The sequence below is a fragment of the Zootoca vivipara genome, chromosome 7 (assembly GCF_963506605.1).
Source record: "Zootoca vivipara chromosome 7, rZooViv1.1, whole genome shotgun sequence".
In the NCBI taxonomy this organism is placed as follows: Eukaryota; Metazoa; Chordata; class Lepidosauria; order Squamata; family Lacertidae; genus Zootoca; species Zootoca vivipara.
The window spans coordinates 49,338,632-49,366,478 of NC_083282.1; the positions used below are offsets into that span (position 1 = coordinate 49,338,632).

The 27,847-nt window shown below is 44.5% G+C and overlaps 1 protein-coding gene across 5 annotated transcripts; it reads left to right on the plus strand.

The window, feature by feature from the left end:
- Nucleotides 1-77: 77 nt before the first annotated feature.
- On the plus strand, nt 78-27,778 carry LOC118088167 (inositol 1,4,5-triphosphate receptor associated 2). Of its 5 annotated transcripts, XM_060277005.1 has the most exons (18): nt 78-5,422; nt 6,797-7,005; nt 8,133-8,255; nt 9,109-9,217; nt 9,558-9,619; nt 11,007-11,083; nt 11,466-11,562; nt 13,737-13,812; nt 15,150-15,177; nt 17,528-17,668; nt 18,721-18,852; nt 19,642-19,789; nt 21,417-21,466; nt 22,101-22,151; nt 24,633-24,730; nt 24,838-24,942; nt 25,935-26,057; nt 27,002-27,778. In XM_060277005.1, the coding sequence occupies exons 4-18, from the start codon at nt 9,192-9,194 to the stop codon at nt 27,159-27,161; spliced, it is 1,374 nt and encodes a 457-aa protein (XP_060132988.1). In that variant the 5' UTR covers nt 78-5,422; nt 6,797-7,005; nt 8,133-8,255; nt 9,109-9,191; the 3' UTR covers nt 27,162-27,778. The 5 variants fall into 5 exon arrangements, with proteins under 5 accessions (XP_060132988.1, XP_060132991.1, XP_060132989.1 ...); XM_060277008.1 differs by lacking the exon at nt 8,133-8,255 and having other exon boundaries at nt 78-7,005; nt 11,466-11,566; XM_060277006.1 differs by lacking the exon at nt 8,133-8,255 and having other exon boundaries at nt 78-7,005.
- The last annotated feature ends 69 nt before the right edge of the window (nt 27,779-27,847 follow it).

Sequence of the window (27,847 nt, forward strand, 5' to 3'; positions counted from 1 at the left end):
CTGTTAAGCAGAGATTCCCTTGCATGCTAACAGTGTTGGGAATGCACAGAACACTTGAAAAGGCCAAGGACTGGTAGCACACAGGTTCCTTTCCAGCACGAGAAATGTCAAGGGGTTTGTAGCTAGAGTTAAGAGTGCAGGTTGACCAAGCTTTCAGCCAAATGGGGCTGAGACATCACAGATTGTTCTATAAAAAAGCATAGGAGAAGGGGCCAAATATAATGGCCTTAAATGTGAGAAATATTTGTGGGGGTGCAGGGCTGCACGGAGAAACAACAAGACACAAAAAATTAATAGTGCCCCACTTGAACAGTTGATGAAGAACAGGTCAGTGGTTACAGAGTTGTAGTTACCGTATGTACTTGAGAAGGGTTTGATAATGCCTAGTAGTTCAGAGCTATGGAATTCAGGAACAGGAACAAAATAACAAGTGAATTGAGATGAAATTTCAAATCACTTTGAACTCTTGTAGGTTTTTTATTGGGGACTCCCATCAAAACATTTGAGCAATTGTTTCTTATTTGATTTATATACTGCCCTTAAAGATCTCGGGGTGGTTTACAGGGTAAAAATGGAATGTAAAAGCACAAATAGTTAAAACCATAACAACAAAATAAGGAACCCCCCCCCCCAAAAAAAATTTAAAACACTGTAGAATGTTAATCAGCTAAAGGTGTGATAAAAGAGGAACCCTTTTGTCTGGCACCTAAAGATACATAATTAAGTCGCCAGACAAACCTCCATGGGGATAGAGTTTCAGGGAGCTGTTACATAAAAAGCCCATTCTTTGGTTGCCACCCTCCATGCCCCTGTGCTGTGGTGGATACACACAAAGAAGGACCTTTGATGATGAATGCAGAGTCTGGGTCGATTTATATGGTTAGAGGTGGTCCTTGAGGTATTGAGGTTCTGAGCCATTGGGAGTGGAGGCTGAAGGTGGGAAAGGAAGTTGTTTCTTAATGTGCCACTAACTGTCTCCACCACCCTATGGAGCATAGAGTACGGTATTTTGTTTCATCTTGCCATGATTAGTATGATACACTTACAAATTATTCCAAAAATTTGGTTTCCAGATTCCTAATCATCTTGGTTGCTTTCATCTGGACACTCCAATTGCTCAATATCCTTAAAATGTTTCCAGAAGAGGACATGCAGCCTGACCAGTGCAGAATAGAATGGAAATATTATACAGTACAGTGGAACCTCGGTTTATGAACACCTCGGTTTATGAATTTTCGGTTTATGAACGCCGCGGACCCATCTGGAACGGATTAATTCATTTTCCACTACTTTCAATGGGAAAGTTTGCTTCAGTTTATGAACGCTTCAGTTTATGAACAGACTTCCGGAACCAATTACACCCATGCTTCAGTTTATGAACGCTTCAGTTTAAGTACTCTGCGGACCCGTCTGGAACGGATTAATCCACTTTCCATTATTTTCAATGGGAAAGTTCGCTTCAGTTTATGAACGCTTACTCCGTGGACCGTCTGGAACGGATTAATTCACTTTCCATTACTTTCAATGGGAAAGTTCGCTTCAGTTTATGAACGCTTCAGTTTATGAACAGACTTCCGGAACCAATTGTGTTCATAAACCGAGGTACCACTGTACTAGTGAACTGGACAGTAGGTGATAACCGGCTAAGTTATACTCTGAGTAGACCCATTGAAACAAACTTGTTAATGGGTCTCTTTTAACTTTGAATATTTTTAACTTTGAATATTTTATTTACAGTATTTTAGCCTGCTCTTCATTTTGAGTATTTTCAGTTTCAGAACGGAACAAAGTAATAATAAATGGGATACAAAAATTACAAAATCATATTGACTTGTCCAATAAACTAATTAGCACTTCTGTCATAAGATAAGCAAAACTACAATGACAAAAGTTAAAATTCATACTCTTTCTAAATAGGTAAAATGCAAATTCAGGACATTCAAATATGAAGCAACCAGCGGGCTTGGCAACAGTTCCAGCCTCATTCTTCACTTAGGGCAGCCCGCTGTGTGCCAGCAGCCCCTCACTGTGGCTTTAAAGCAACTTAACACCTTTCACTTTGTAAAAGAAAAAAATAGTTTCAGAATCAGTTTAGAGTTTAAAATTGGCAAGATCTCTGCAAATAAATACTGCTTTGCAGGGTTACAATGACCCAGCAAGATAGTTTTCTGCTAATTGGAAGACACCCTGGCCTAGGCAGATTTCTACACAAATTTGTAGTACAGTGCAGTAACATTGCAAAAAATTCAAATTTGTAAAATGGGTGGGGATGTTTCTGGCTCCAAGGCTTCTGTGTATACACAAAAATTGTGTATATTTGGCCTCTCTGCGAAGTGGGCCTTGCTTTATGTTGCTTTCGGTTATTTGCTCAAAGTCCCATCATATGTACATGCTATGGAACAGATGAAAATGCATTCGTACAGTACTGCAAAAATAAGTTTAGTAGACCTCAGCAAGACTGAAAATCTGATGGGTGTTTGGGGAATGCAGGTTCTACAAATTCATAAAATTATTGTGTCATAACTACATCCTTAACTTTTAAATAACAGAGATTTGATGATATTATCAAGTCTTAGTTATTTCTATTATAAAATTCTGTGGATATATTTCATAATGCCGTCAGGTTTTTCTTAGAATTCAAACTGGCATTTGCAGATAGAAATATGAACTAAATGCACCTTTGTGGTTCAGATTCATGCCTATGTCGGAAGGGAGATTACACAAGGTCTACCTTTGAAAACAATCCCATATGATCAAATTTCATACTTTGCATCAAAGAATAAGTGAGATGACTCGTGGGTTTTCAATAACATGTCTATGGAGTCAAGAGGTCTATTGCCAAATTAGATTTCAAGAATAGGCTGGCAGAAACCTACACACTGTTTTATCATCTTTGGCTTCAGTTAGAATTGTTGCTGAGTACAACCTAGTTTATCAACAGAGCATGGAAATCTATTCCATCAACTTAAATAGGGTACCTATGAGGAAAGCTTATATACTTTTGAGGTTTCAGTTAATACTATTTTGTCATTTTGGATTAAATAGTCATATTTCATATAATTGGGCACTGTATAGAATGCGAAATGAAAGATTTATAATGTTTCATTTTCCAGTACTGAAACAGAACATCAAGAACAAATTCATCCTTCAACTGGGGACGAAGCTTGGGATAATATGCTGAAATTTAATAATCTGTTTTCAAATAGCATCCAGGAAGTTCACCAACAAATGACAATTTTTGCATTGAATGATGTCAAAACAAAAAATTACAGTTGCCCATATCCATGTACTTGAAATTGATCCAAAATGCAAATCATAATCAGTTGTGTAATTAGGATGTTCAGTTTCATCTCGTCTTAATTTTAGCCTAATTGTATGACAGTCTTGTTACGGCTGAACAAAAAGAACATAAGAGCCTGCTGGATCATGGCAGTAGCCCACCTAGTCCAGCATCCTGTTCTCATAGAGGCCACCCAGGTGCCCGTGGGAAACCCACAAGCAGGATTCAAGCACAAGAGCCCCCTCCCCTCCTGTGGTTTTCAGCAACTGGCATTCAGAAGCATTGCTGCAACTCTGAAGGCAGAGTGTATAGCCACCATTGCTAGCAGCCATCAATAGCCCTCTCCATCAATTTGTCTAATCCTTTTAGAGTCATCCAAGTTGCTGGCCTTTACTGCCTCCTGCGGGAGCAAGTTCCATACTTTAAAAATGCACTGTGTGGAAAAGTACTTTTATCTGTCTGAATCTTCCAACATTCGGCTTCATTGGATTCCCTCGAGGTCTAGTGTTATGAGACAGAAGAGAAACTTCAGCTGTATACATTTCAATTATATATTGTGCCTACATGTAGAAATAAATTTGGGGAGCTGTGCCGATAGGGAAGGTGCAGAATCTGGAGATTACTTATTAGAAACATCCTATTTCTTATTTGCGTGATGTCAAAACTACATTCCATGTGTTCTTGCTTTGCAGGCATAAAAGGGAGTAAGATACAGAAGTTTCAGGGCAACCCAGCAGCCCCTTTTGCTGAGCTGCTTCAGCAGGGCACCTTCGCTTCTGATTTGACATGGTCTTGAGCGTGTGACATCAAGGAGCCGGTGAAGCTCCTTTCTGGCCAGTCAAACAATCTCTGCTTATCCTTATGCACAGGCATCACTGTAGCTTAAGTCTGATCAAAAGCAACAAAGCTGCTTTGAGAATGGATGGGGGAGGGATGAGGTTAGTTGGCAAGAGCAGCTATGTTGTGGATTAGTTCAGTGCTGGAGGTGGAGGGGTGGAAATTAGCCAGAAAGCAAGGCTGCCCTTAGCCACTTGATTGCCTGAGGAAACAGGAGTTGACAGGGGTCAAGACTAGCTTGCTGGCTATGTAAAATTTATGCTTGCAATTCAGTTTTTAGCAATTCTGTATTGAAAATAATTTACCATAAACCTTTCTCTTAAAAATCTGCCCATTTAATTGGGCACATTTTAAACTGGTTTATCTTAATTGAATTGATTAGTCAGTCACACACACGTTCTACAGTTCAGTGATGGAATGTCAAATTCTGGATGCAACATCTGTTGAGGGTTCATCATTACTTAGATCAGGCATCCCCAAACTGCAGCCCTCCAGATGTTTTGGCCTACAACTCCCATGATCCCTAGCTAACAGGACCAGTGGTCAGGGATGATGGGAATTGTAGTCCAAAACATCTGGAGGGCCGAAGTTTGGGGATGCTTGACTTAGATAAACCCTGACTGGGCTTACCATGGACACAGCTACAGTTTCAATGTCTTGAATTATGCTGATGCAATTTCTGAAATGAAATGATACCCTTTCTGGAGGCAACAGTAGACTACTGGGCCCTCCCAGTTAGGTTAGTATCTGAGAGACTCTTTCAGTTCTTGTACAATTTGTTCTCCGACTGCAGTATGGCATTGGGGCAGGATTTTGCAGAAATCCAGGGTCCCACTTACTTAGCGGAATGAACAGGAGGGCCCCAAACATAGCAGGGCTGGCTTTACCCTTTCCAAGCAGAGACGTTGGAACTGAGACAGTCTCCTTGTCAGTCTGTAAGCTGCTCTAACATATGGCTAGAAAGAGCTGAAACCATGACAAGCACGCAGTGTTTACAAGGCTGCAGCCATCCGGCTTATAAACAAGGGGCTTCTCCAACGAACAGCAACAGCAGCAAAAGTGCATTCCAAAGACTGCAAGCTTGGCAAGAGGAAGTCTGCTTTGAAGGAGAAGCACTGCAGCCTGGTCTTCCTTAGCGGGCAGTTTTGTTTAGGGGCAGACTGTCCCTGTCTCTGTCCAGCTTAGGCTCTTGCACTGCATTCATCAACGTAGGGGAGGAGCACCCTCTTCAAAGGGATTTCCTTCGGTGCTCATGCTCAGTCTTTGCGGCTCAGCACTTGACAGTCCTTACATCCCTGTGTCCAGGTAGGTCCATTGTCCTTATATATTTGCTGCACAGGTGGGGAAACGAGCACAAAGGGGGAAAGGGTCAGAGAGCACTTGTGGCCATTTCACACTCTTAATCTGCCAGTGTCCCGGATCCCTTAATTTAACAGTAGATCATGTGCTTTGAAATGAGATGTGGGAGAGAAGAAATTTTAAAAAAGCATTACTCTGTCGAAAGGGCATGATGCAGTATTAATGAAAATATCATTGCCCAACCTGGTGCCCTCTGGATGTTTTGACCAAAGCTGTCATCCCCCAGACAGTGGCTGCTTTCAGACACTTTAGTAGACCTGGATGTGATCTAGGAGGCCAGCTGAGTGAGCCCAGACACACCCAGCTGTCTGGAAGAAGAGAAAATCCTAAACAAGAAAAACAATGGAGTGGATCAGGGTTGGGGAGAACCTGTGATGCTCCACATGTTGCTGGAATCCCTGACCATTGGCCATGTTGACTGAGGCTGATGGGAGTTGGACTCCAACAGCACTGGGTGGGGGGGGGGGCAAGAGATCTCTCTCTGTGTTATAGTTGTGGCAATGAGAAGAACGAATTGGTAGCAAGCAGGTGTTTCCTGCTTGGCAGGGGGTTGGACTGGATGGCCCTTGTGGTCTCTTCCAACTCTATGATTCTATGAATTTCCAAGGATAACTTTTGTTTAACTTGGATATCTGACATCTAGTTCTTTTACCCTCCAAACCAGAACTGGATGTAAAATAGATGTTGCCCTGTTCTCATGCTTTATTTTCCTCCTATTTCTTATGTGCTCTAATGGTTTACACATCTCTCTCATTTTAATCATTGTGTTTATCTTATGCAGTATTGCTTTATTGTACAACACATTGGGGACCATGCAGTCGAAATACTGTAAATAATAAGCCTCCGCTCTCAGCTCTCCTGAAGTCTCAGCATGTGGCCCTTAAGAGTAGATTCTCATGGCCAAATCCAGCCAGCTTTGCAAAAAAAAAAAGCACCTGTTAAGTTTGTGGAGAATAACAATATCACTGCAGCCTGTGTCCATCTGATTTAGAGGTGGGGAGCCGACACATTGAACATGATTACTAGTATACAGGAAGATACCTGTTTTGAAGTGAACAATCTGATGGTGGAAATGACAAATATCTGACTTCCTACTTATCCCTTCTGTGTTGTCTTATGAGTTTGGAAGCTTTAATGTTCAATGTGGCTAAGGATCCTTAGATGGAAAAGAGCTAAAAGCGTTGCTAAGTCAAGCAATCCCTTCCTGCTTACTGCTTTTGGTCCTGGACTCCCGACTCTGTGCCCTTGGCCTGGATTAGAGTTGCTTTCTGTGGGAAAAGCTTCAGAGCGGGAGCTCCCAATAGCACCTGTGTTTTGCAGGGATGATAAACAGGCTGTGAGTAAAGAGCCATCATAGACAGGTGCTCAGGGGAGAAGAATGTCCCACTGGGCATGGCGGTGAAGGTGCTGGTGCAACAGCAGCGGCAGTGAAACCCCCTCCATAGCTTCCTCCCTCTCTCACTCACGTTGCTGACAGCTGCTGCTTCAAAAGCCAACTTGGGATCTCCAAAAGGAAGAAGGGCCACAAGGTGAGAATGAGGCAACAGCTCTCCCTCTTTGCACACATTGAATTGTTGTTAGAGCAGTAGTCTCGAAAAGAGTCAAAACTGTCTGACTGGCTTCAACCAAAAAAAATATTTCACAAAACGCTGAGGCATGTATATTTCATGAGTGTGTTTATATGGTGGATTAGTTGCAGTGCGTAATTGCTCTTATATGGCTGCTCTGTCTGTGAATGCATGGCTGAGAGAGGCTTTTATGAAACCCAGCTCTGTCTAGGCATTCAGCCCTCCTGGTTTCCATTACATATTAGTAGTACATCTTGGGGGGGCGGGATACGTGTTTGACTGTGTATGTCATGGGTACAGCTCTGATTGTACATTCGCTTCATTATCTCTATGGTCTGGGGGCAGGGAGAGGATTAAGATGCTATTTGGCTCTATTGCCTTGTATTTTATGAGCTATTAAACCATGCAGTTTTAAGGAAGTGTGAAATGAGAATAACAATGAACGTGTGAGGGTGGACTCCTCCTTTACGAACCAAGATAAAACTTCCACCACAAGGCAGCCTTGTTGCCTCTCAACTGTGATATGTACTTATTGACCATCTCTTTCGGACATTTTATTTTTCATCTTCCAGTCTCTGTCTTTTTTTACCTAGGCATTCGTTCATGTGTCTTCTGCGTTCATCTGTAAGGCCAGCCTTTTCACAAAACCCTCAGAGCTTAAAGGCTGTTGCAATGTTTCTCTCACATTCACAAACCTCCCAAAGTGTGTGCATGCAGCAGCTATTATGGTGAGCAACTTGAAGCAGCCTCCCATGCGATGGCAATTTTGTATGTATAATAAGCCCTCAAAGCTTGTCTACACACCAGCACTGAACTGAATTTGATTTGCCTGACAGCTAGTCTTAAGTGTCTGCTACACTGGATACATGTGACCATCAGTGTACGGGTGCTACTAGACCTAATATTTGACCGATTTTCATTTCACCACTTGGAAGAGTATAGCAAACATATATACCTGCTTTTCATGGTCACGACTTGTCTTTCTGTGACTTCCTTGTCTCTTCTAATGTGTTTCCTCACTTTCGTTTACTGCAAAACAGCATGGTAATGTGCCCAACTAAACTGTTTGTTTTCCACCTGCTTTGCAGTGTTTTGTTGTTGTTGGGTGGCTGGGACTTGCACAACTACAGATTTGCTGCCTGTCCATAAGACCAGAAAAGAAAACAATGGCTTTTACTTAGAACAACTCCTGGAGTGAGCGTTCTTCAGAGGTACTTGAGACTGAAATATTAAGCCTTCCCAGCAGATGGCCTGCTTTCTCCATCCTGGAACAAATTTCCATACCTCCTGGATTACAGTAGATAGTTACTTAACAGTACCGTGTTTCCCCCTTTTTAAGACACCGTCTTATAACTTTTTTTCCTCAAAAAAACACAGGGTGGCTTACTTTCAGTGGGATGTCTTTTTTTTTTTTATTACTGGTACGGTTTTTACGGCTCAGGGCACTGGCTCAGGGCACTGCTGGGCTCTCTTGAGTGCTCGGCGCTGCAGCAGCCACCGGTTCTGAGTGGCGGGGCTGCAGGAGTCCTTGGCCGGGCCAGGCGGAGGCCGCTGGCTCAGGCGCTCCGCCTGCCACTGCAGGGCGCTCCAAGCTCCTTGGCCGGGCCAGGCAAGGAAGAAGCAGTGAGCCCAGTGGTGGCGGCAAGCATGGAAGTGGCAGGGATGACTGTGGACGAGAAGATGGAGCGCGGGAATGCAGCCAGCAAGGCGAGAGCGCGATCAGCTGTTAAGCGGAGCTCTTGGAGCGCCACTTCACAGCTGATCGCACTCCTGCAGTGCCGGCCGCATGGAGTGACTCTGTGAGTGGAGGTGCCTGTGGGGGTTGGTTTCCGCAGCGCGGAAGTATGCCTTATTTTCGGGGTATGTCTTATACTTCTCAAATGCTTAAAAACTCTGCCATGGCTTACTTTACGACTACGTATTAAAAAAGGGGAAACAGGGTAGCAGCCTGGAGACTGCAAGGCCCATTTGTCAATGTAGTTGAAATGTGATGAACACAAAACCTTTGCCAGAGGTTTGTGACTCATAGCTTTTTCTTTTCTTCTTCTGAAAATGCCTTTGCAGGGAGCTTCTTTGTCTAGTTTACCAGGGAGGGAGAGGTCACAACAAGGACTCTGCAGTCTTGGCTGCCAGCCACCTGGTCCAGGATGGCAAGTGGAGTGGTGCTGCAGAGGTAAAGATGCTGAGTCCATGCCAGCCAGGGTCCGTGGAGTAGGGGATGCTCAGGAGGGAGTGGGATGGTTGGGAAGCTGTGCCTGCAGCAGCAGCAGCAGCAGCAGCACATTGAGCCAGATCACACTGCAGAAGGTGACCCAGCACCATGAAACTTTCCCTTTGACACATTACTGGCAATTGCTCCCAGGGTCTCCCTTCTGGAGTGGCAAAACTGATAGGATCTTGAAAGCCTGTGGCAGGGTGGGCAGAGAGAAGAGTTACTTGCCTGCTTGGATTGCACCTTCCTCTCCATGCTGGTGAGGCTCTGTGGTCATTAATCCAGCCTGTTTATCTTTCAGCAAAGAGCCGCTGATGCAGCATCGGGCAGAGCTGGATGGAAGCAGGCTGTCTTTGGATTCAGGTAAGGAAACAGAGAAAGCCTGGGGATGGAAGGAGGAATCACTTTCCCTGGGTAGGAGGAGGTGCTCTCTCACACACACACACTCACAAGGCAGTAGCCCGATGTGGTTTGTAAGCACTGCTCCAAATCCTGGAAGCTATGGCAGGATCTTCATTGCTGAGCAGCTGACTTAAAGGCTCACAACCCAACAGGATGGCGGGGTTAGTTGCACTTCTAGGAGGCAGCCCTCTGACAGCCGACCTCTTGCACAGGCTACCCGCAAAGCAATGCTTTCTTCTTGCATGGTTTATTGACTTGACTTTGAACAGCATCTCTGACGTCAGGTACTGGTTCTGTGCTCCATGAGCACCTCAGGCTCCTATTGGCCAGGGGAAAAGACAACTCACTCACACAGAACGGCATCTAGATCTGGGTGCCACAATTTAAGGAGGATATTGATAAGCTGGAACATGTGCAGAGAGGGGCAACCAAGATGATCAAGGGTCTGGAAACCAAGCCTTATGAGGAACAGTTGAAGGAGCTGGGTATGTTTAGCCTGGAAAAGAGACAGAGACATGATAGCCATCTTCAAATATCTAAAGGGGCTTTCACAAGCAAGCTTGTTTTCTCCTGCTCTGGAACCAATGGCTTCACGTTACAAGAAAGGAGATTCTGACTAAACATCAGGGAAATCTTTATGACAGTAAGAGCTGTTTGACTGTGGAACAGACTCCCTTGGAAGGTGGACCGTCCTTCCTTGGAAGTTTTTAAGCAGAGGTTGGTGGCTATTTGTCATGGATGCTTTAGTTGAGGTTCCTTCATTGCAGGGGGTAAAACTAGATGACCCTTGGGTGTACCTTCCAACTCAGTAATTCTATGCTTCCAGGCCCCAGTTTCTGTTCTCTCTCTCCCATACCAACTACAATGGAGCCACCACTCCCTGGTCTTAGATCTTGGCTCACACGTCTAGTGTGCATTAACATTAAAATCCTTCCTTCCTTCCTTCCTTCCTTCCTTCCTTCCTTCCTTCCTTCCTTCCTTCCTTCCTTCCTTCCTTCCTTCCTGATATTGCGTACACACAATACTTTTCGAGCTTTCTTTCCTGCAAAGAATTCTGAGCACTGTAATTTACCCCTCACAGAGCCACAATTCCCAGCAAACCTTAACAAACTACAATGCCATTCTTTGTGGGGCGGGTGTATTTTGAATGTGCTTCATTGGGAGCCGCTAGCTATCTTGTTCCACCCTTGTTGTTCAAGGGACGGGGAGGTATACGTTGATGCCTCTGATTCTGTTGCTAGCGTTTGGTTTGGAGTTGACTGGGAAATATTCCATGCTGACTTCGCTGACCCAGCACATTAGAAGCTGAGATGAGTACAAGTCTGACCTTTTGCCCTCCATTCTCTAGGAACAATGGCCAGTTCAGAAGGTGAATCAGAAAGGGTGATGGATGAGAGAAGGCATAGCTCTGATAGCACAAACCAGGTGAGCAGCACTAAGGGGACCACTTTACTTTTAGTTGACTTATTCTTAACAGGAAGTTCCCAAGTAGTGCCCATCTTAGGTGCTGATCAGCTCCAGAACTGCTTAGCACTATGGGGGGTCCCCCTTCTCATAATCCAGCTGGAACCTGCCTTGTTCCACCCTAGCAAGACTTTCCCTTAAGAAGATGTTCCAGCGTGCTCTACATGGAAGGAGACATTTTCTTCTGCCTCTGCCCCTCACTACAACGGTCTCCACTGCATGAGCTTGGCATCACTGGGGTTCCTACCTGTGTCACTCCATCCCCTTCTAGGAGAGCCTAACCCATCACCCCAGGCCTGTGTGTCCTCCTTTACACCTGCCTGCTGCTCTTTTCCTTTGGCAGCGTTGTGCTAGGAGACTCCAAGAGCAAGCACGCAAAGAGAGCACGAGGGGCAGGGAACCAACAGTGCACTTTGAAGATAGTGGTGAGAGTGATGAAGGTTGGTGAGTGCCATTGCTTTCCTCATTTGCTCTTCTCCTCTGGGAGTGTCTCCTTCCCTTCTCTCCCCCTCCTTTAGCTTTCTTTCCTTCTTTTAATGTTATTTATTGACATTTTCTAGACTCTCCCACCCACTTCCTTTTCTGCCATTCATTCTCTTTTGTTTTGCTTCTCCTCCCCACCCCCAATTTTTAAAATTTGATTCTACAATTATAAAAATTTAATAACACACATCCATAGTTAAAAGATTCCTCCGAATCTCTGGACTTCCCACCTTTCTCTCCATGGGTTCTGTTGTTAATTTTTTTCTACTGCATCTTTTTCAGTAATCCATATTTTTTTAATAACTCCATTATCTCCATAGTACCTGTTACATTACAAGTGTTACTGCAATCCTGCTAATGGTTTCATCTGTTTACAGTGGTCTCCAAGATAAATTATATACTTCCCCCCATTCCTTATTAAAGTTTTGGCCTTCTTGGTTCCTGGGCTATCCGGGTCAATTTTGCCATTTCTGCATAGGCCAACAATAAATTCGCCATTCTTCTTTGGTAGGGACTTTATTTTCTTTCCTGTTTTGCTTCTCCCTTTTCTTTTCTTCTTTCTTTCTCTCCTTTGGTTTCCACTTTATTTATTTATTTATTTATTTACTTATTTATTTATTACATTTATGTACCGCTTTTCCTCCAGAGAGCTCAAGGTTGGCATACATAGTTCTCCCCCACCCCCTCCATTTTATCATCACAACAACCCTGTGAGGTAGGTTAGACTGAGAGACTGCAACTGGCCCAAGATCACCCGGTGAGCTTCACGGCCAAGTAGGACAAGGATACCCCAGGTCCTGGTCTGACGCCCTAACCAGTACACCACACTGCCTCTCAGTTCTGTTTCTGTCTCCATCCATAAAATATCAACACATTCCTTTCTGAGCCCCAAGGAGATTACCTGGAGGAGTGTTTCTTCTGCTGCAGGTCACCAGGAACTCCCATTGATATGTTCCGCACAGGTCTTGTCCTGCCCTTCCTAGCTGCCCTGGTGAAACAGTTCCTCCCTCCCTTGTCTTTCTTCACCCTCAGCTGCTCGCCTTTGAATTCTTAAACTTCCTTGTTTGGTGTTTCCTGCTGAAAGTGACAGGCTGTTAGCAGCTAGAGCCTACCTTTGTTTTGTGTTGAATCCAGGGTTATGAGAAAATGTACACTGTTTTGCAAAAGTTAGCATATTTTGCTTGACTTCCAGGTTCAGGTGGCCCTTTCCATCATTTCCCCTATATTCTTCCCTTGTTTTTTTTGTTTTTTGTTTAAAACTGAGCAATAATTTTGGAACTGCACCATTTTAAAAAAGTGTACTTGCTGCTCTCCCTCCTAATTTTATTGTCACAAAAATCCTGTACAGTAGGCTAGGCTGTGAGAGGCAATGATTGGCGCAATTTGCCCAGGGAACTCCATAGCAAAGTAGAGATTTGAACCCTGGTCTCCCAGGTCCTCGTTCCCTAACTGTTTTATTTCCTGCTTTATTTTAGCTATGTCATTCTGTTTGTTTGTTTGTTTGTTTGCAATGGATGGGTGGTTTGCCTCTATCCTGAGTGGCAAAAATCTACATTGCAACTGGCCTTGACCTAGGCTATAAAGATCTTGACTATAAAGGCCTGGCAGTAGCTGGTATCTTGTAAATCTAGTGTTTGGGTGACCTGTAAATCAAGTGCTTTTGACTAACCTCCAACTACATATTAGCTTGCCATAGGTTGGTGTTTTCTACTCAGAAACAGAATGATGTCATGGGGCTCCCATGGTGCCTTGATTTTCCTTGTCTGCAGGGCCGTCTTACCCATAGGTGCTAGGGGTGCGGCGGGGCACCTGGGCGCCGGGCTCTCAGGGGCACCAGGTCGAGAGTCCGGGGCCCAAGAGTTGAGTCCAGGGAAGAGCCTGTCCATTGGTCAGAGTGCCGCAGCGGGCTCTTCTGCTGCGGCCGGCTCTGTGCTGCAAGTTTAGGGGCGACTGAGCCAGCGAGATGCTGAGGGGGCCGGCCGGCTCCGCCCTCCTGCATGCCTGGGACTGGGCAACCTGGGGGGGGGGCACCGGGCAGATCTTTGCATCCCGGCGCCGCATATGCTCAAGACAGCCCTGCTTCTCTGGCTCTGGTTTGACTCTGTTTCAAGGCTGATCTTTTGTTACCTAGACCCAGATCCCTCTGAAGACGTGCTGACTACCTCCGCAGTGGAACTTTCTGTGCTGCAAAGGCTGGGCTTGCATAGGTAGGAACCTTCCATGTATCTGTTTCTTGTGAGCACGAAGGGCTGAATGAAGCATGGCACCTATTCCAAGAAGGTGGCACGAAAATGATCTTGCAGTCAGATGGAAGCAAACAGCTGCATTTGGGATCATGTCGACCCAAGTAGACAATCTCGCAGGACATTGTAAAACCATGGGGAATCTTGCCATATTATTTCCCGACCGGTTTGCTTTGTATACCTTGGGCTAATATTGGCACTGCAATCCCTTTGTCCTTCTTCTTGAACAGAAGTACTGTATTCTCATCTGGATCTCTTTGCTCAGACTTTTTTTGTAAATTAAGAGGATTAAGAATGCAACATGTTGTGGATGTCATGCAATTCTACTCAATTTTGATCCAGAGCAGATTCCAATGTATAGTTAGCAGAGTAAAAACTTAAACACGTTGCAGGATTCCAAATAAATAAACAAACAAACAAATAGACCAGAGACAATTAATATTTCATCCAGCACAGCTTTACTGCAACTGAAGGCAAATGAGCATAATGGTCACAAATCCAATACATGCAGGATTGGCACTGTCCATAAGAAATCCAGTTGCAGCAGACTTAACTTACAATAACTTATAATAAGTCTAAACCTTAATACCAAGCATACTATGGCACGAGAGCCAGTGTGGTGTAGTGGTTAAGAGTGGTAGACTCGTAATCTGGGGAACCGGGTTCGCGTCTCCGCTCCTCCACATGCAGCTGCTGGGTGACCTTGGGCTAGTCACACTTCTTTGAAGTCTCTCAGCCCCACTCACCTCACAGGGTGTCTGTTGTGGGGGAGGAAGGGAAAGGAGATTGTTAGCCGCTTTGAGACTCCTTCGGGTAGTGATAAAGCGGGATATCAAATCCAAACGCTTCTTCTCCTTCTATGTACAGAGCACCACACCAGAAGGAAAAGAGATAGAAAGAGAAAAGTGCAACCCAGGCTGCTTCTGGCCTTACTTTAATAGTCAGCATAACCTTGACAGAAAGAGATAAGAGAACCAGTTTAAGCCAGCTACACTCAGCTTCTCTGAAGGAATAACCCAAACATCGTGAACCATCTGCTTGTTTCTTTCACACAGAGAACCCTCTTGAATTAAGTAGAATAGGAAAGATCACTACACATCAGATCAATACTTCCTGCACTAAGAAATGCAAACTGACAGTGGATTCCCCTCCCCACCCCTCAGTTAGTGAGCATTTAGCTTTTTGTACAATTTCAGATTTAGACAAAGGCTGTCCTGGTTGGAAACCACAGGTCCTCCAACCTGCTGTCCTGTCTGTGCCCTGCCAAATCTCTTATGGCTCTGCTTTCTCTCCCTTCGCAGGGTAGCTTTGACAGAGCAGGATGTGGAGGTGAGTTGAGTCCTGTTGTCTCCACATGGCTTGATGTCTAGTATCACTTTTGTGTGCCACTTTGAATGAAATATTCCGAGGCTTAGCGAGACCATCGTCAGAACAGCAAATGATCATAGCAATCAGCTTCAACCTCGCAGTTGATTTGGGGGACTTGCTTTCCAGCTGCTAGTTGGGCAGTGGCTCTGGCCATTGTGATGCTCTGACTATTCAGTCAATCAGGTTGTTATTCTTCGTAGCCCGTGGCCATAACATTATTAAATCGCAAAACAAACAAACAAGATAATCCAAGAGTGAGTTCAAACATCCATGCGTAGAACTGCAGATTGTCAAAACTTAAAATTAACCCAAATCATTTAGCTTTCAAAATTCCCTTGGCAATTTACAGTTTTATATAGCTAAACTATACACAACAAATTTGTCTATGTTGGTCAGCAGCCTTCTAATTTTGAAATCATTTAACAATTCTGGAATGAAGAAAGAAATCTGTTGGAACCAAGTTGATGGACTATGCCGGCATGGCAAAATTAACTGGGAAATCAAGAAGACAAGAACTTTAAAAAAGAATGGGGAAAGTTCATAATTTATTTACAAGACCATTGTAAGCAGGTTAAAACATTAGGAGGATTTTAACACACTTGTAAAGTAATGGAAAATATGGATAATTTGGAAGGATAAAAAAGTGTTGATATGGAGTTGTAATATTACCATTTGGGACCCATGGAAGAGATGGGGGAAAGTCAGGAGATTCAGAGTAATTTTGATAGTTAGATCTTGAATTGTTTTTTGTCGTATGTTTATATTTTTTAAAAATCAAATGAATATATATAATAAAACAACAACAACAGATAAATCTGTTGGTAGGTGTGTGCAGTTCCACCCATCCTTGGGTGAGAGTCTTGGTGGGGCACAGCAAGCTGGGTGAGAGCCAGATTGCTTGGAGGAGCAGTACATCTGTGTGACTGATGGGTGGCTATTTGTATTGTTATTTACATTGTTCTGTCCATGAATGGCTTCATTGTCTTTTTTCTATTCATTTTTGTTGAGTGGAAGGAGTGACTGGTGTTAGCGGGTCGGTGACTGAATGGGAGACATTAGAGTGATTGGGTGGATGATGTGTTTGGGTGTATTGGTGGGAGCAAAAAGGGACAAGTGATACTGAATGAGTAATAGGTATTTATGATTTGTGCAGATGCAAGGCAGAATTTAAGTCTCACATGTAGTATTTTGCAAGTCAGGGTGTGCCTTGGTAAGAGGCAGGCTGGAGACGGAAGGGATCCCTGACTCTAAAGATGTTTTTAAATGTCTTTAGTTTTAGTGATTTTATTGTTTTATTGCATTGCACTGCAGTTTCTCCGTTTCATTGTTTGTTATATATATCACATTTATTGTTTTGTAAATCACTCAGAGACTGATTTCAGTATTAAGCGGTATACAAATATTATATAATGCACAATGTTTTCAGTATGGCTGATGCTCTGACTAACCACCTGCTGCCCTTGGCGGAGAACATCCCGCACAAATCTAAAGTTGTCCATAGAGCAAGTGTTAAGTTGATCAGCAGCTCATTGCACACAGTTGGTAAATCTCTACATTCACAACTGCTGATCATTCCCAATCCATTTGCAGCACATTCCAAGGGCCTTGCTAGAAAGTATAGCATGGGAAAATGCACCGTTCCCAATACGTCGTTAAGTCACATTTTCCCAATAGTTAAATCACAATGTATTATTGCTGGGAAGGTGCAATACTTTCTTCAGCTATCAGGGCAAGTCTTGAACAATTATGACTTTGAGATGTGCCTGGAAGATGGATTCGCAAGACTCTACAGGCACCTGCTTGATGGTCATGATGACACCAATAACAATGAGCCTCCCAAAGTCTTACTATCTCCACCCAGTGCCCAGCCTGAATGTGTGTAGACATTAGACTAGAAACATGGCGCTCCAACCGGAGTTGACTGACCAGTCTCCAGGCACAGCCTTGAAGTGCTTCTTATCAGTTTAACTCACACAGAGAGATGTATACACAACTGGCAACCTGATTTGCCCTTCATCCACCCACCCCCCATTGGCTGTCGAGGTGAAATTGACAAGAGCCTGGAAACTTCAGGAACACATTTGCATAAAATTGAAACATTTAAGCAAACTATAGATGCGTGTTTCTGGAACTGGCCTTCCTTTTCTCACAAGCCAGGCCATAAACATTTCCCCTAAAATGTTTTGTTTTTGCAACAATGCTGGTGAGTTTCCTTTCCTTTTTTCTTTGTAAACCTATGCTTGCATTTGAATGCCGGCTGAGTTTCCTGAGAGTCGTTTGCTATGTTTTGACCTGCCCCCTTTCTTGGCAGGCAGCTTTTGCACACCTGGCTCTTGCCTTCCGCTGTGACGCGTTCACGCTGAGGCGGCGAGTGCAGGTGGAAGAGCGAGCAAGGAACACAGCTGAGGAGAATATTCAGCATGAGCTTGGGGAATGCCGGGCGATGCTGCAGGTCAGTGAAGCCATGTCCCAAGAACCCTTGGCTATTTGGACCATTTGTTTGCTGCATTCCTCTTAAAGCATTGGGACTAAATTTGGCACGAAGGTTCCTGAGATCTTGGTGTTTTGATGCAAGATGGTGGACTGAACCTTTCAAAGCTGCACTGATTATTTTTGTTTCTTAGAATTCTCAAGCAATGCTGGGTATGAGGCAAGGTACAAACAGGATCACTGTTCACTATAAACACACTTTAGGGGATGTGGTGCTTTTTGTTGCATGTGTCGTGCTGTCTTGCATCTATACAGTACACAGCACATAGTCCAGTGAGTGGTGCTGTCTCCTCCCCTTTACTGATCCTCATGGTCACCATATACCTCTTTTCTCAACATTTTTAAGTGGGTGTCCCTCACCATCATTCAGTGTGTCATTTAAAAATCATGTTACTTGCACTATTCCACCGGGGTGCAATTGCATAAATCTGAAAACTGCAAAGTTACTTCCGAATATGGTTGGGTGATAGCTGTCGGTAAGCAGCCTAAGTTAATTGCGCTTGGTTTCCATTGAAATAAATGAGACTTGAGTAATGATTAACTTGATCCCATGGATTTTTGATTGGGCCTAATTTCAACTATCTTCATTTCGATCCAGCTGTTCACAGAATATCACAGATATTCACAGAATATGAGGTCCTGCTGGAGGAAAAGGGGGAGGTGATTTTGATGGATTCCTTCTTCCCCCTGAAGACCCCATGGCCACCTCTCCACACTATTTTGGAGGTCCCCCAATCCTCCAGAGCTGTTTTTCCCCCAAGGGGGGCAACAACAGAGAGGAGGAATCAGCGAAAATCGGCTCCCTCTGCTTCCTCCAGCTGGAGCACCCTGTGAACAGAGATTGTCTAAACCAAACCTGATCAAACTGCTGGTGAATATGTCTAATGTGTAATTAATGATCCATTGCTTGGGATTGCATTTTTTATCAGGTCTGGTGAAGAACCCGAGTTTGGAGTTAGGCTGATATTCCAGTTAATCCAATATTTTCCATCTTGTATTTTTTTATCTCTCCAGAAGCTGGATCAGGCCTGCCTGGACTCCAGGCACAAGGAATTGGTAGAACATTTGCGAAGCAGTCTTGCCGTCCTAGAAGGAGCAATTGAACGGGCAACGGGCGCAGCGGAGAAATTAGGATCTGTCCATCAGGTCAGTTACCAGGCTAGGTGGTGAACCTAAGGCAAAGGACTGTGCACTCTTCTACAAATGTGTCTTTTTGCTAGCATAGACCTGAGATTCACACTATCGGTTGTTTTAAAGATTTACCATAGGCATGAGGAATCCCATTTAGCCCTAGATTCAATTTCCCTTCTAACCAACCTTCTTGGGGGCCACATGCCACTGCAAAAGTGGGCAGAACAATTGCTATAAATTTTACCTTTGTACAGCAGGCTAATTTCTGCAAACACTTGCACACCCCCACGACCCTCCATCCAGACAGGTAAGAGGTGTTTTCAGAGTTCAAGGACACATTCCAGCCAGGCAAAAACACTCAAGGAGATTGGGAAGCGGGGCTCATGAGGGATGGGACTAAGGAGGGAGTCTGGCCTGTGGAGAATTCTGAGGGCCAGATTGCGTTTGGCTTCTGGGCCTGAGCTTCGCCAACTTACTGTATCGAGATTTTGAAGCTCTTTTTATTAAAAGGACTCTTGTTGTTTTCTTTCAAAAGCTGATACAGCACAATGGCAAAGAGAATGTGCTCTGGAGGACCAGGAATCCCCCAGTTTAATCTGCTATTAACTCTATAGGTTATTAACTGTAGGCAATCCACCCCCTTGCACCCAAAGAACCTCCATGGCCAATCTGCAATACAGAAATAAGTAAGCCTGCAGCAATATCTCCAGGTCCCTTCCCAAGAGGATTGTGCTGGCTTTTGGTCTCTGAGCTACCTTGCCCCACTGCTTTGCTTTAAACCACCCCTTGCCATCTCTCCCACAGGAGGCCCGCATGAGCCGGGCCACAGAGGTGATGGTGCAGCATGTCGAGAACCTGAAAAGGCACCACGTGAGGGAGCACACGGAGCTGGAGGAGATGAAGAGGCTCATTCAGCAGAACTCTCGTAACCGGCAGCTGGCAGAAAACAGGGGTGAGTTGGGGCCCGCTTTCGTGCAAAGGGTGGCTGTGCGGTGCCTTGAGATGTAAACATAATGGGAACAAATGCTGATGTGCGGGCAGAAGGGGCATTAGCGGGAATAAGAAGACACCAGGCACTGGAGTCAGTTCTCAGAAGCAAGTTGCATATGGGGCTTTTTTGGGTGCTGAAATGGATTGTAGGTAACAGCACACTGGTGAAAAGCCAACACTTGCAGTGCATCAATTCAGTTGAACTGTAAATACATGAGAGGTGATTCTAGAGAAACAAAGCCAGCTCTTTGCTACTGCTGCCATGGAGGGTCCTTCCCTGGCAACTTGCATTACATGTACAGTACCAGTGAAGCCCTTTGAACTGACTTGAAGCTTCGTTCAGCTGCCAACAGAAGAAGCTGCCTTATACTGAATCAGACCATTGGTCCATCCAGCTCAGTATTCTCTACACCAACTGGCAGCATCTCCCCAGGGTTTCAGGTTAAGGCAGTGATGGCGAACCTATGACACGCGTGTCAGCACTGACACGCATAGCCATTTTTGGTGACACGCGGCCGCATGCCGAGACCTCACTTCTGGCCACTGGTGGAATGCCGCTGGCCCAACCCGAGCCCACCTCCCCAGCAGCAGACCCGTTGGAAGAAGGCCTGAGTCCAGAGTCCCACTGGGAAAGACCTCTGGGTTTTGCCCTATTTTTTTCCATTTTAAAATATTTTTTAATTTTATTTTTAAAAAACTTTAATAATTTTTCCCCTCTCCATTTTCCTTTTTTTAAAGGGGAAACAATTATACATTTTTGTTATTTAAACTATAAATATTGCGAAATTATGGTTTTTTTCTCGAAGTGACACACCACCCGAGTTATGCTCGGTTTTTTGGTGAATTTTGACACATCAAGCTCAAAAGGTTGCCCATCACTGGGTTAAGGTGTCTTCCAGCCTGCCCTGCAGATGCCAGGATTGAACCTCAGACCATCTGCATGCATGTGCTCCTATACTATAGGGAAAATGTGGGTGGCAAGTCTTCATACTTGACAGATATACTTAATTTTTTTTACTAAGATCGTCTCCCTGAAAGATCTCCCAACCAGAACTAGGAACAAAAGACATACAGTTAAAGAACAGGGTGCCCTTGTGTACATTATGAGCCTAGGAATTTGTTTTCAGTATCTTGCAGTCCTGTCAAAGTACTTTCCTAGGTGCCCTTTCTGTACTTAAGCAGTCTAATTTAAGGCGGGTGGTTTTTGTTGTTGTTGTTCAAAATATTTTCCATTATATTATGAAATCATAAATTATCCACATTATCCACAAATTATCCAAGTTACTGCAGATTATCTGCAAGTTGCTACTAAATTCCAATCTACCTTCTGCTCAAGTGTGCGTTAGAGCACAAAGCAGTTAAAGGCAGATGCAGGGATTGCCTTTGTGAACATGGGAGGCCTTCCCATAGTCAGGCCATTGGTCCATTGACCTCAATATTGTCTACACTGACCAGCAGCATCTCTCCAAGGTTTCTGACTGGAGACTTCCCCAGCTCTACGGTACCTGGAGATGCCAAGGGCAGAACCTGCGACGAAGCGTGTGTCGTACCACTGAGCTACAACCCTTCCCCTGTTTTTGTCTCCCTAGATGATAGTGAGCAGAGACTGAAGCATCCTCCAATGCGAATGTTCCAGCAGGTAAAGTGGCAGGGTGGGTGGGGGGACTGTGTGCAGCTCCTCATGTGTTTCATGGAGCACAGGACCTGCCTTCTAGAAGCTGTGCTGCTGCTGCTGCTTTCCCTGAGATCATGCCAGAAGGCAAATGGGTCACTTTGGCCCTTCAAGTATTGTTCAGTTCCATGAATGGGCCCTTTTACAAATGAGCTCTTGAGCAGAGGTCTAGCTGCCCTAACCATACTAGCTAGATTTTTTTTTGGGGGGGGGGTATATATGCTAAAGGGACATCCAATGGATGGGGGAGAAATCCATTCAAAACCAGGAGGCTTTCAGGACAGGCGACCCAATATGTTAGCTCTTTTAATGATATTACATGTTAATAAAATAAAATGTAACAGAATCAAATGTTTTTAAATGCCTGCTGCTTGTTTCAGTTTCCTTCGCACTCATTGACTTAATGCAGCAAAGTGGGAATTGGCTGCCTTGTTCATGAGCAACTGGGTATAATATTACCTGCAGACTTTCCCATATATTCAATAACCCAACATGCTACAAGTCTCTTTAATGAAAGCTGAACATTCAGGGAATATGCATTCTTCACAGGCCTCCCTGTAACTACTGCTCTGCTAATTAGGATTGTTCTTCTGTGTCCCAGGGATCAGCTCGCCGTAGAGTCAGCATTGCAGTTATTCCCAGGCAGCTGATGGTAAGGAAGCCCTCCCTCTACAATGAGCTTTTTGCAGTGAAAGATATGCCTGATCTTTGTGGCTTGCTGGTTTGCACTGCACCAAAACACAGTGACGTCCCACATGTGAACTGAATTGCCCATTAAGCATTCCACACATGAGTCTAATTTCACCCGGGCACATTCTGGAATTCTTCCATGAGTTTATTCAAATCTAAGTTGAGATCATTTTTGTATTGCCTGAAGCTAGGAAAGCAAGCTTTTACTAAGCCATGTTTATTAAAGCTTACCAGTATTGAAGGCTGTGTAATTCCTAAGTGCCGTTGCAATGCATGATGGGAAATGATTCTGTTCATTTCCAGTCTGTTCTAATTCCCAGCAATGCACCCTTTGGGCCTGAAAGTGACCTGAAAACATGTTGGTAGTGATGATCTGGTATTTGTGTTCTTATTATCAACATTGGTATGCGTCAATCCCATTCATTTTTTGGACATTGTTTCCATAGTACCACATTCAAGACCAGCCTTGGGCTGCTCCAAGACGGGCATGTTTATGGAACATTTGTGCTGATTTGCTTGTGCAATATCTGCAATAGAATTATATGACGCTGACATCAAGTGGTAGTTATCCCACAGTTCCAGTGCTTACCCCCGTCCCTTTTCTTACTGCATTTTTGGGGGTTTTTGGGGGGTTTTAGGGACCCAGGTGGCGCTGTGGTTAAACCACTGAGCCTAGGGCTTGCTGATCAGAAGGTCGGCGGTTCGAATCCCTGTGACGGGGTGAGCTCCCGTTGCTTGGTCCCAGCTCCTGCCAACCTAGCAGTTCGAAAGCACGTCAAAATGCAAGTAGATAAATAGGAACCGCTACAGCGGGAAGGTAAACGGCGTTTCCATGTGCTGCTCTGGTTTGCCAGAAGCGGCTTTGTCATGCTGGCCACATGACCAGGAAGCTATACGCTGGCTCCCTCGGCCAATAATGCGAGATGAGCGCGCAACCCCAGAGTCGGTCACGACTGGACCTAATGGTCAGGGGTCCCTTTACCTTTACCTTTAAGCACAAGAGCTCTGCATTGCAATGTACTCACTTTCACAGGGGTGAGTTATGAAGGTGTTTTTTTATTCCATGAAGGACATATGCTGGCATCCACTTGAATGGGTGAGAGAGGTCAGTGCAAATGTGCTGACAGTCTGGAAGCGAACTTGCTATAAGGGTCCCAAGTTCTGTTCCGGGTGCAATATATGGTATTCTAACAAGCCTGGGACAACAAGGCACTATGCAGGAGTGGTGCTTTATTTCCTGTTGCTGCAAGTTTGCCTATTCTCCTTATCCACTGGCTGTGAAGCTGAACTGGAAGGCCTTCTTTACATTATCTTCTAAAGGATTAAGCAAAATCGCTATACATACACAAAGGAACTAGTGTCACCAAAAGGGACACAAGTTCAAGTCCCTGACTGGCAAAAACGAGAAAGAAGAAAATGCGCATCATGCTTTTGTCTGCTTTCCATGTCCATGTGAGTTCATGTGACTCACTTTTTATCTGACTCTTTGCTTCATGCGGCTTTTTGTTTTCATTAAAGTTAACAATCACTGGCAAAAGTGCTTTGTGCCAGCCTCTGAGGCTTCCAGTGAGCTACAGATTCCTAGCAGCGCTGTTAACCACAGGGAATCAGCAGACATGAGTCATCCTCGCCTCCTCAAATCCTGGGATTCGGAATGCCACATTTTGGAATTCCCTTTAGTTACTCAAGTTTTCAGGCTTTGAGGGCTAGGAGACTCCCGACTGCCAGTATTTTGCGGGAGGGTTTTTGAGTGCAAACTGGGAAATTATAGTTTCCACAATTAAAGTGGATTAAAGTGCTCTCACTCTAGTGCCGTAAATCCAGTTACAATTTTGCAGTTAGGAACGTGATGAGGAAATTAACTGAAAAGTGCGGAGTGAATAAATAACTAACAGGAAGATGTGTAAACACCCTGCAAGAAAATCAGGATGGATGCTTGTTGTTTTATAACCACCCCGCAAACAAATCAGAACAAATGCTCAATAAATATTGGATATAGTTTAATCCCTGTGTAAGCTTTGTGCAAGAGACCAGGGTTCAAATCCCTGCTGAACTTAGCAGGTGAACTTGGGCTAGTCACAACCTCTCCGTCTAACCTACCTCACAGGGTTGTTGTGAGGATAAAACTGGGGGTGGGCGTGAGAACCATGTACGCCAACAGGAGCTCCTTGCAGGAAAGGTGGGATGTAAGGAAATAAAAATTCAAAAAAATATAATAAATAGGTTATCTGGAAAAGCTCTTAGTACTACCAAATCAAAGCTGTAGTTTCAGAATAGTGGAGTTACACACTGCTCACGCTCCATTATTCTGTTGATCCAGTTTTCGATGCTACCGAATTTTGTTACTTTCTTCCAAGTCCCCAGAAGAATTGATGCAAGTGGCTCAAGGCTTCCCAGCCTCTCTTCATCTTTTGCTGACAATCCTCCTTGATTCTTATTGCAGCACTTTCACAGCCCTGAAAATGAGCAGAGCTCTGAGGGGGAGGCAATTAAGTCAACGGCGGCGGCGGAGGAGGAGGTGGAGGAGGAGAACCCAGACAGGTAGGGATGGGTTGATGCAAGAGGCAAAGCTTGATTCAAGTGTGCGGAATAGTCTTGCTTGGTCGTTGGCATGTCCAGTGTGGCTATCTATCATTTCCTCCCCACAGACAATCGCACAATCTCCAGGAAGACTCTGCTGACAATTACTTTCTCCTGCATGCAGCATCTCCCAGGTTCTCCCAGCAGAGCATGGCAGGGACAACCAGAATCGAGTATGATGTATTATTATTATTATTTATTAATTTTGTGTACCACTTTTCCTCTGAAGATCACAGGGCGGTTCACAGCATAAAAATGCAAAATGAGAACACAAAATATGTAATGAAACAAGTACAAAGCAAAACCAATAACCCTTCCCCCCCTCCAACAAACACATTTAAAAGGCAATAGAATGCCTGGTGCCTAAAGTAATGAAGGTACTAGGCAAGCCTCCCTGGGGAGAGCATTCCACAAACAGGGAGCCACTGCAGAAAAGGCCTGTTCTTGTGTTGCTGCCCTCTGGGCTTCTTGTGGAGGAGGCACACGAAGAAGGGCATAACATGTTGTAGACAGAAGCCACTACACAGAAGGGAAAGCAGTGTGATCTCTCTGCCTCCTGGAGGGAGCACCTGGCCTCTTTAAATGAGAGCAGACACCTGAGTGATGAGGACATCAAACTATGAACTGAGACCCAGGGTTTGTTTCCCAGATAATATGTTTTGGCTATGCACTGTGCAGCAGGCATTTTGGTGCAAGTGCATTGCTGGTTTCTGCAGCAAATAGGCCCATGTTTTTAAATACTGGCATGCACACACCTGGGAGCTCCCAGCACATATACACAGGTGCTGTGAGGATGCCACTTGTCAATCCACTCTATTTGAAGAGAGAAACACTGGTATGCCTGGGTATTGCCATGTAAAGTGAAGCTGTTCTTTGTGCCAGGGGACATGCCAATTAGTCTCTCTCTGTATCGGGGCCCATCTCCAAAATGGCTCTCGGTCTTCTTTAATTACCTCCTTGGGAGGACAAATATATTTTAGGCTGAGTCAATCTGCTGTTGCAGGGATGGGGGCCCCAAAGAAGCTGCTTAAGTGATAGAGAGACTCCATTTCTCTGAAGTTTCATCCAGCCTTACCAGAAATGTACTCCATTGCTGGCTGAGCTGTGAGCCTCTTTTTCTGGGGTGAGTTGACCACTGCAGGATCCTCACTGCCTTTCTTCTCAGGAGGGAGTCAGAACTTCGGTGCAGAAGCAACATCAGTAAGACTGCAGAGGAAGAACCCAAAGAGGAATCAGGCAACGAGGAACTAGATGAAGAATGTGAGGAACTGAGGGGAGAGGCACTTCTGTAAGTGAACAATGCTTTCTATGCTTGCCATCCATAGGACTGTTCTAGCCCTTCTCCACGTGGGAAGTTTTCTTTGCAGTCTGAACGGAACTTTCTGTAATCCACAGTTCTGGTTGCCATGTCTCAAAGAAGAAAAGGGGGGAAAGGATATTGTAGAGCTAGGAAAGGTGCTCTATTGAACTTGGGGTGTTCTATTGAAACAGATTGGCCGGAGATTTGGAGCAAGACAAAGGGACATACTCTTCCTCACATCACAAAATCAGTTTATGGAATTTGTTGCCACTGGATGTGGTCATGGCCCCTCTCTTAGGTGGGTTTAAAAAGGGGATGAGACAAATTCATGGGTGAGAAATTCTATTAGTGGCTATTTGTCATGAGGACAAGATTCAGAGCCTCCCAATTCAGAAGCAGCATTGCCACCAAATGCCAGCTGCTGGGAATAATCTCAGGAATGGGCTTCTGTCTTCATGTGCTGCATGTGAACTTCACTGATGTATTTGGGTTGGCTACTGTGGGGAAACAGGATTCTAGTTTGGGTGGATCTAGCAGGTCTGTTCTGATGTATTTTCATTTCTGGGAATTCAGCATTCTGTGAGAAACTCAGGGTTCTATTTTTGTAAAAGAAATGTAAAATGTTTAGCCTTTATGACCATGGATTTAATAAATTACACGAAATCATACAAAAATGTGTGTAATTGTGCACATTCAGTATAGATCGCAGAATGCAGCTGTTTCAGGAGGGATGTATAAAGAATTTGTGTTTATATATTTTACATTTTACAGAATTTAGTGCTACCTTAGTGTTGTTAAACGTGCACTCATTCTTATGAAGGCTACAAATAATGGAAGCCAGAGCTTACTGGGCCTAGCTTATGGCAGGGCATCAGATTGATAGCTGACTGATTGCACCAGGTGATTATTTTTTCTCTCTTTTTTCCTGGCAGGTGCAAAGGATCTAAAATGGAGCTTTGCAGAGCCTGGTTCTCTATGCCCACCTACTATTGGGTTTTGTTGTGGCTGTTTTTTCTGGGGGTTGCTTGCCTCATTCTGATCAGGATCCTGGAGCTGCAGAAACAATACCCATTTACAACCTCTGATTCTTAGAGTCACATAAGGAGCAGAATAACCATGGCAGGACTTTGCACCATCAAAATCCTGGACAGTTTACTTTTGAAAAATAAAAATAGAAAGGAGGCCCTGTTTCATGTGTGACCAGTGAACACTGCCTGGGATGTGGTTCTAACAGGCTGGCTGGTGTGAAAAGAGCTGGAGAAGTCTGCAGGCGGGACGTCATCTAAATCCGAGAGGTGATTTTAGCTGCTACTACTCCATTGGTGGCCTCTGCATAAGCCCAACGAGCCTAACAGTTGTCTAATAGAGATAATGCTTACAACTCTGCAGAGAACTCCAGCTAAGACATTTCTCCTGTCTTTGGAGGTTAAATATCCTTCAGAGTCCCTGTGAAGTGGCAGATATATTAGAGCATTAGGTTTGTATAGCGTTGTTCACACTGAGGTTCACCAGAGAGCAGTTTGGGACTATAGGGCTCAGACCTCCTTTGTATCTTGCTACAGTGGTACCTCGGCTTATGAACACAATTGGTTCCGGAAGTCTGTTCATAAACTGAAGCGTTCATAAACTGAAGCGAACTTTCCCATTGAAAGTAATGGAAAGTGGATTAATCCGTTCCAGACGGGTCCGCAGAGTACTCAACCTGATGCGTACTTAACCCGAAGCATGGGTGTAGTTGGTTCCGGAAGTCTGTTCATAGACTGAAGCGTTCATAAACT

What these genes read in the sequence shown, in the direction of transcription:
- LOC118088167 (XM_060277006.1), top strand. Translation starts at nt 9,192, where the DNA reads ATGGCAAGTGGAGTGGTGCTGCAGAG. An exon ending in CAAAGGCTGGGCTTGCATAG is followed by an intron (nt 13,813 to 15,149) that starts GTAGGAACCTTC and finishes CTCCCTTCGCAG; the next exon opens with GGTAGCTTTGACAGAGCAGG. An exon ending in GAGGAGGAGAACCCAGACAG is followed by an intron (nt 24,731 to 24,837) that starts GTAGGGATGGGT and finishes TCCTCCCCACAG; the next exon opens with ACAATCGCACAATCTCCAGG.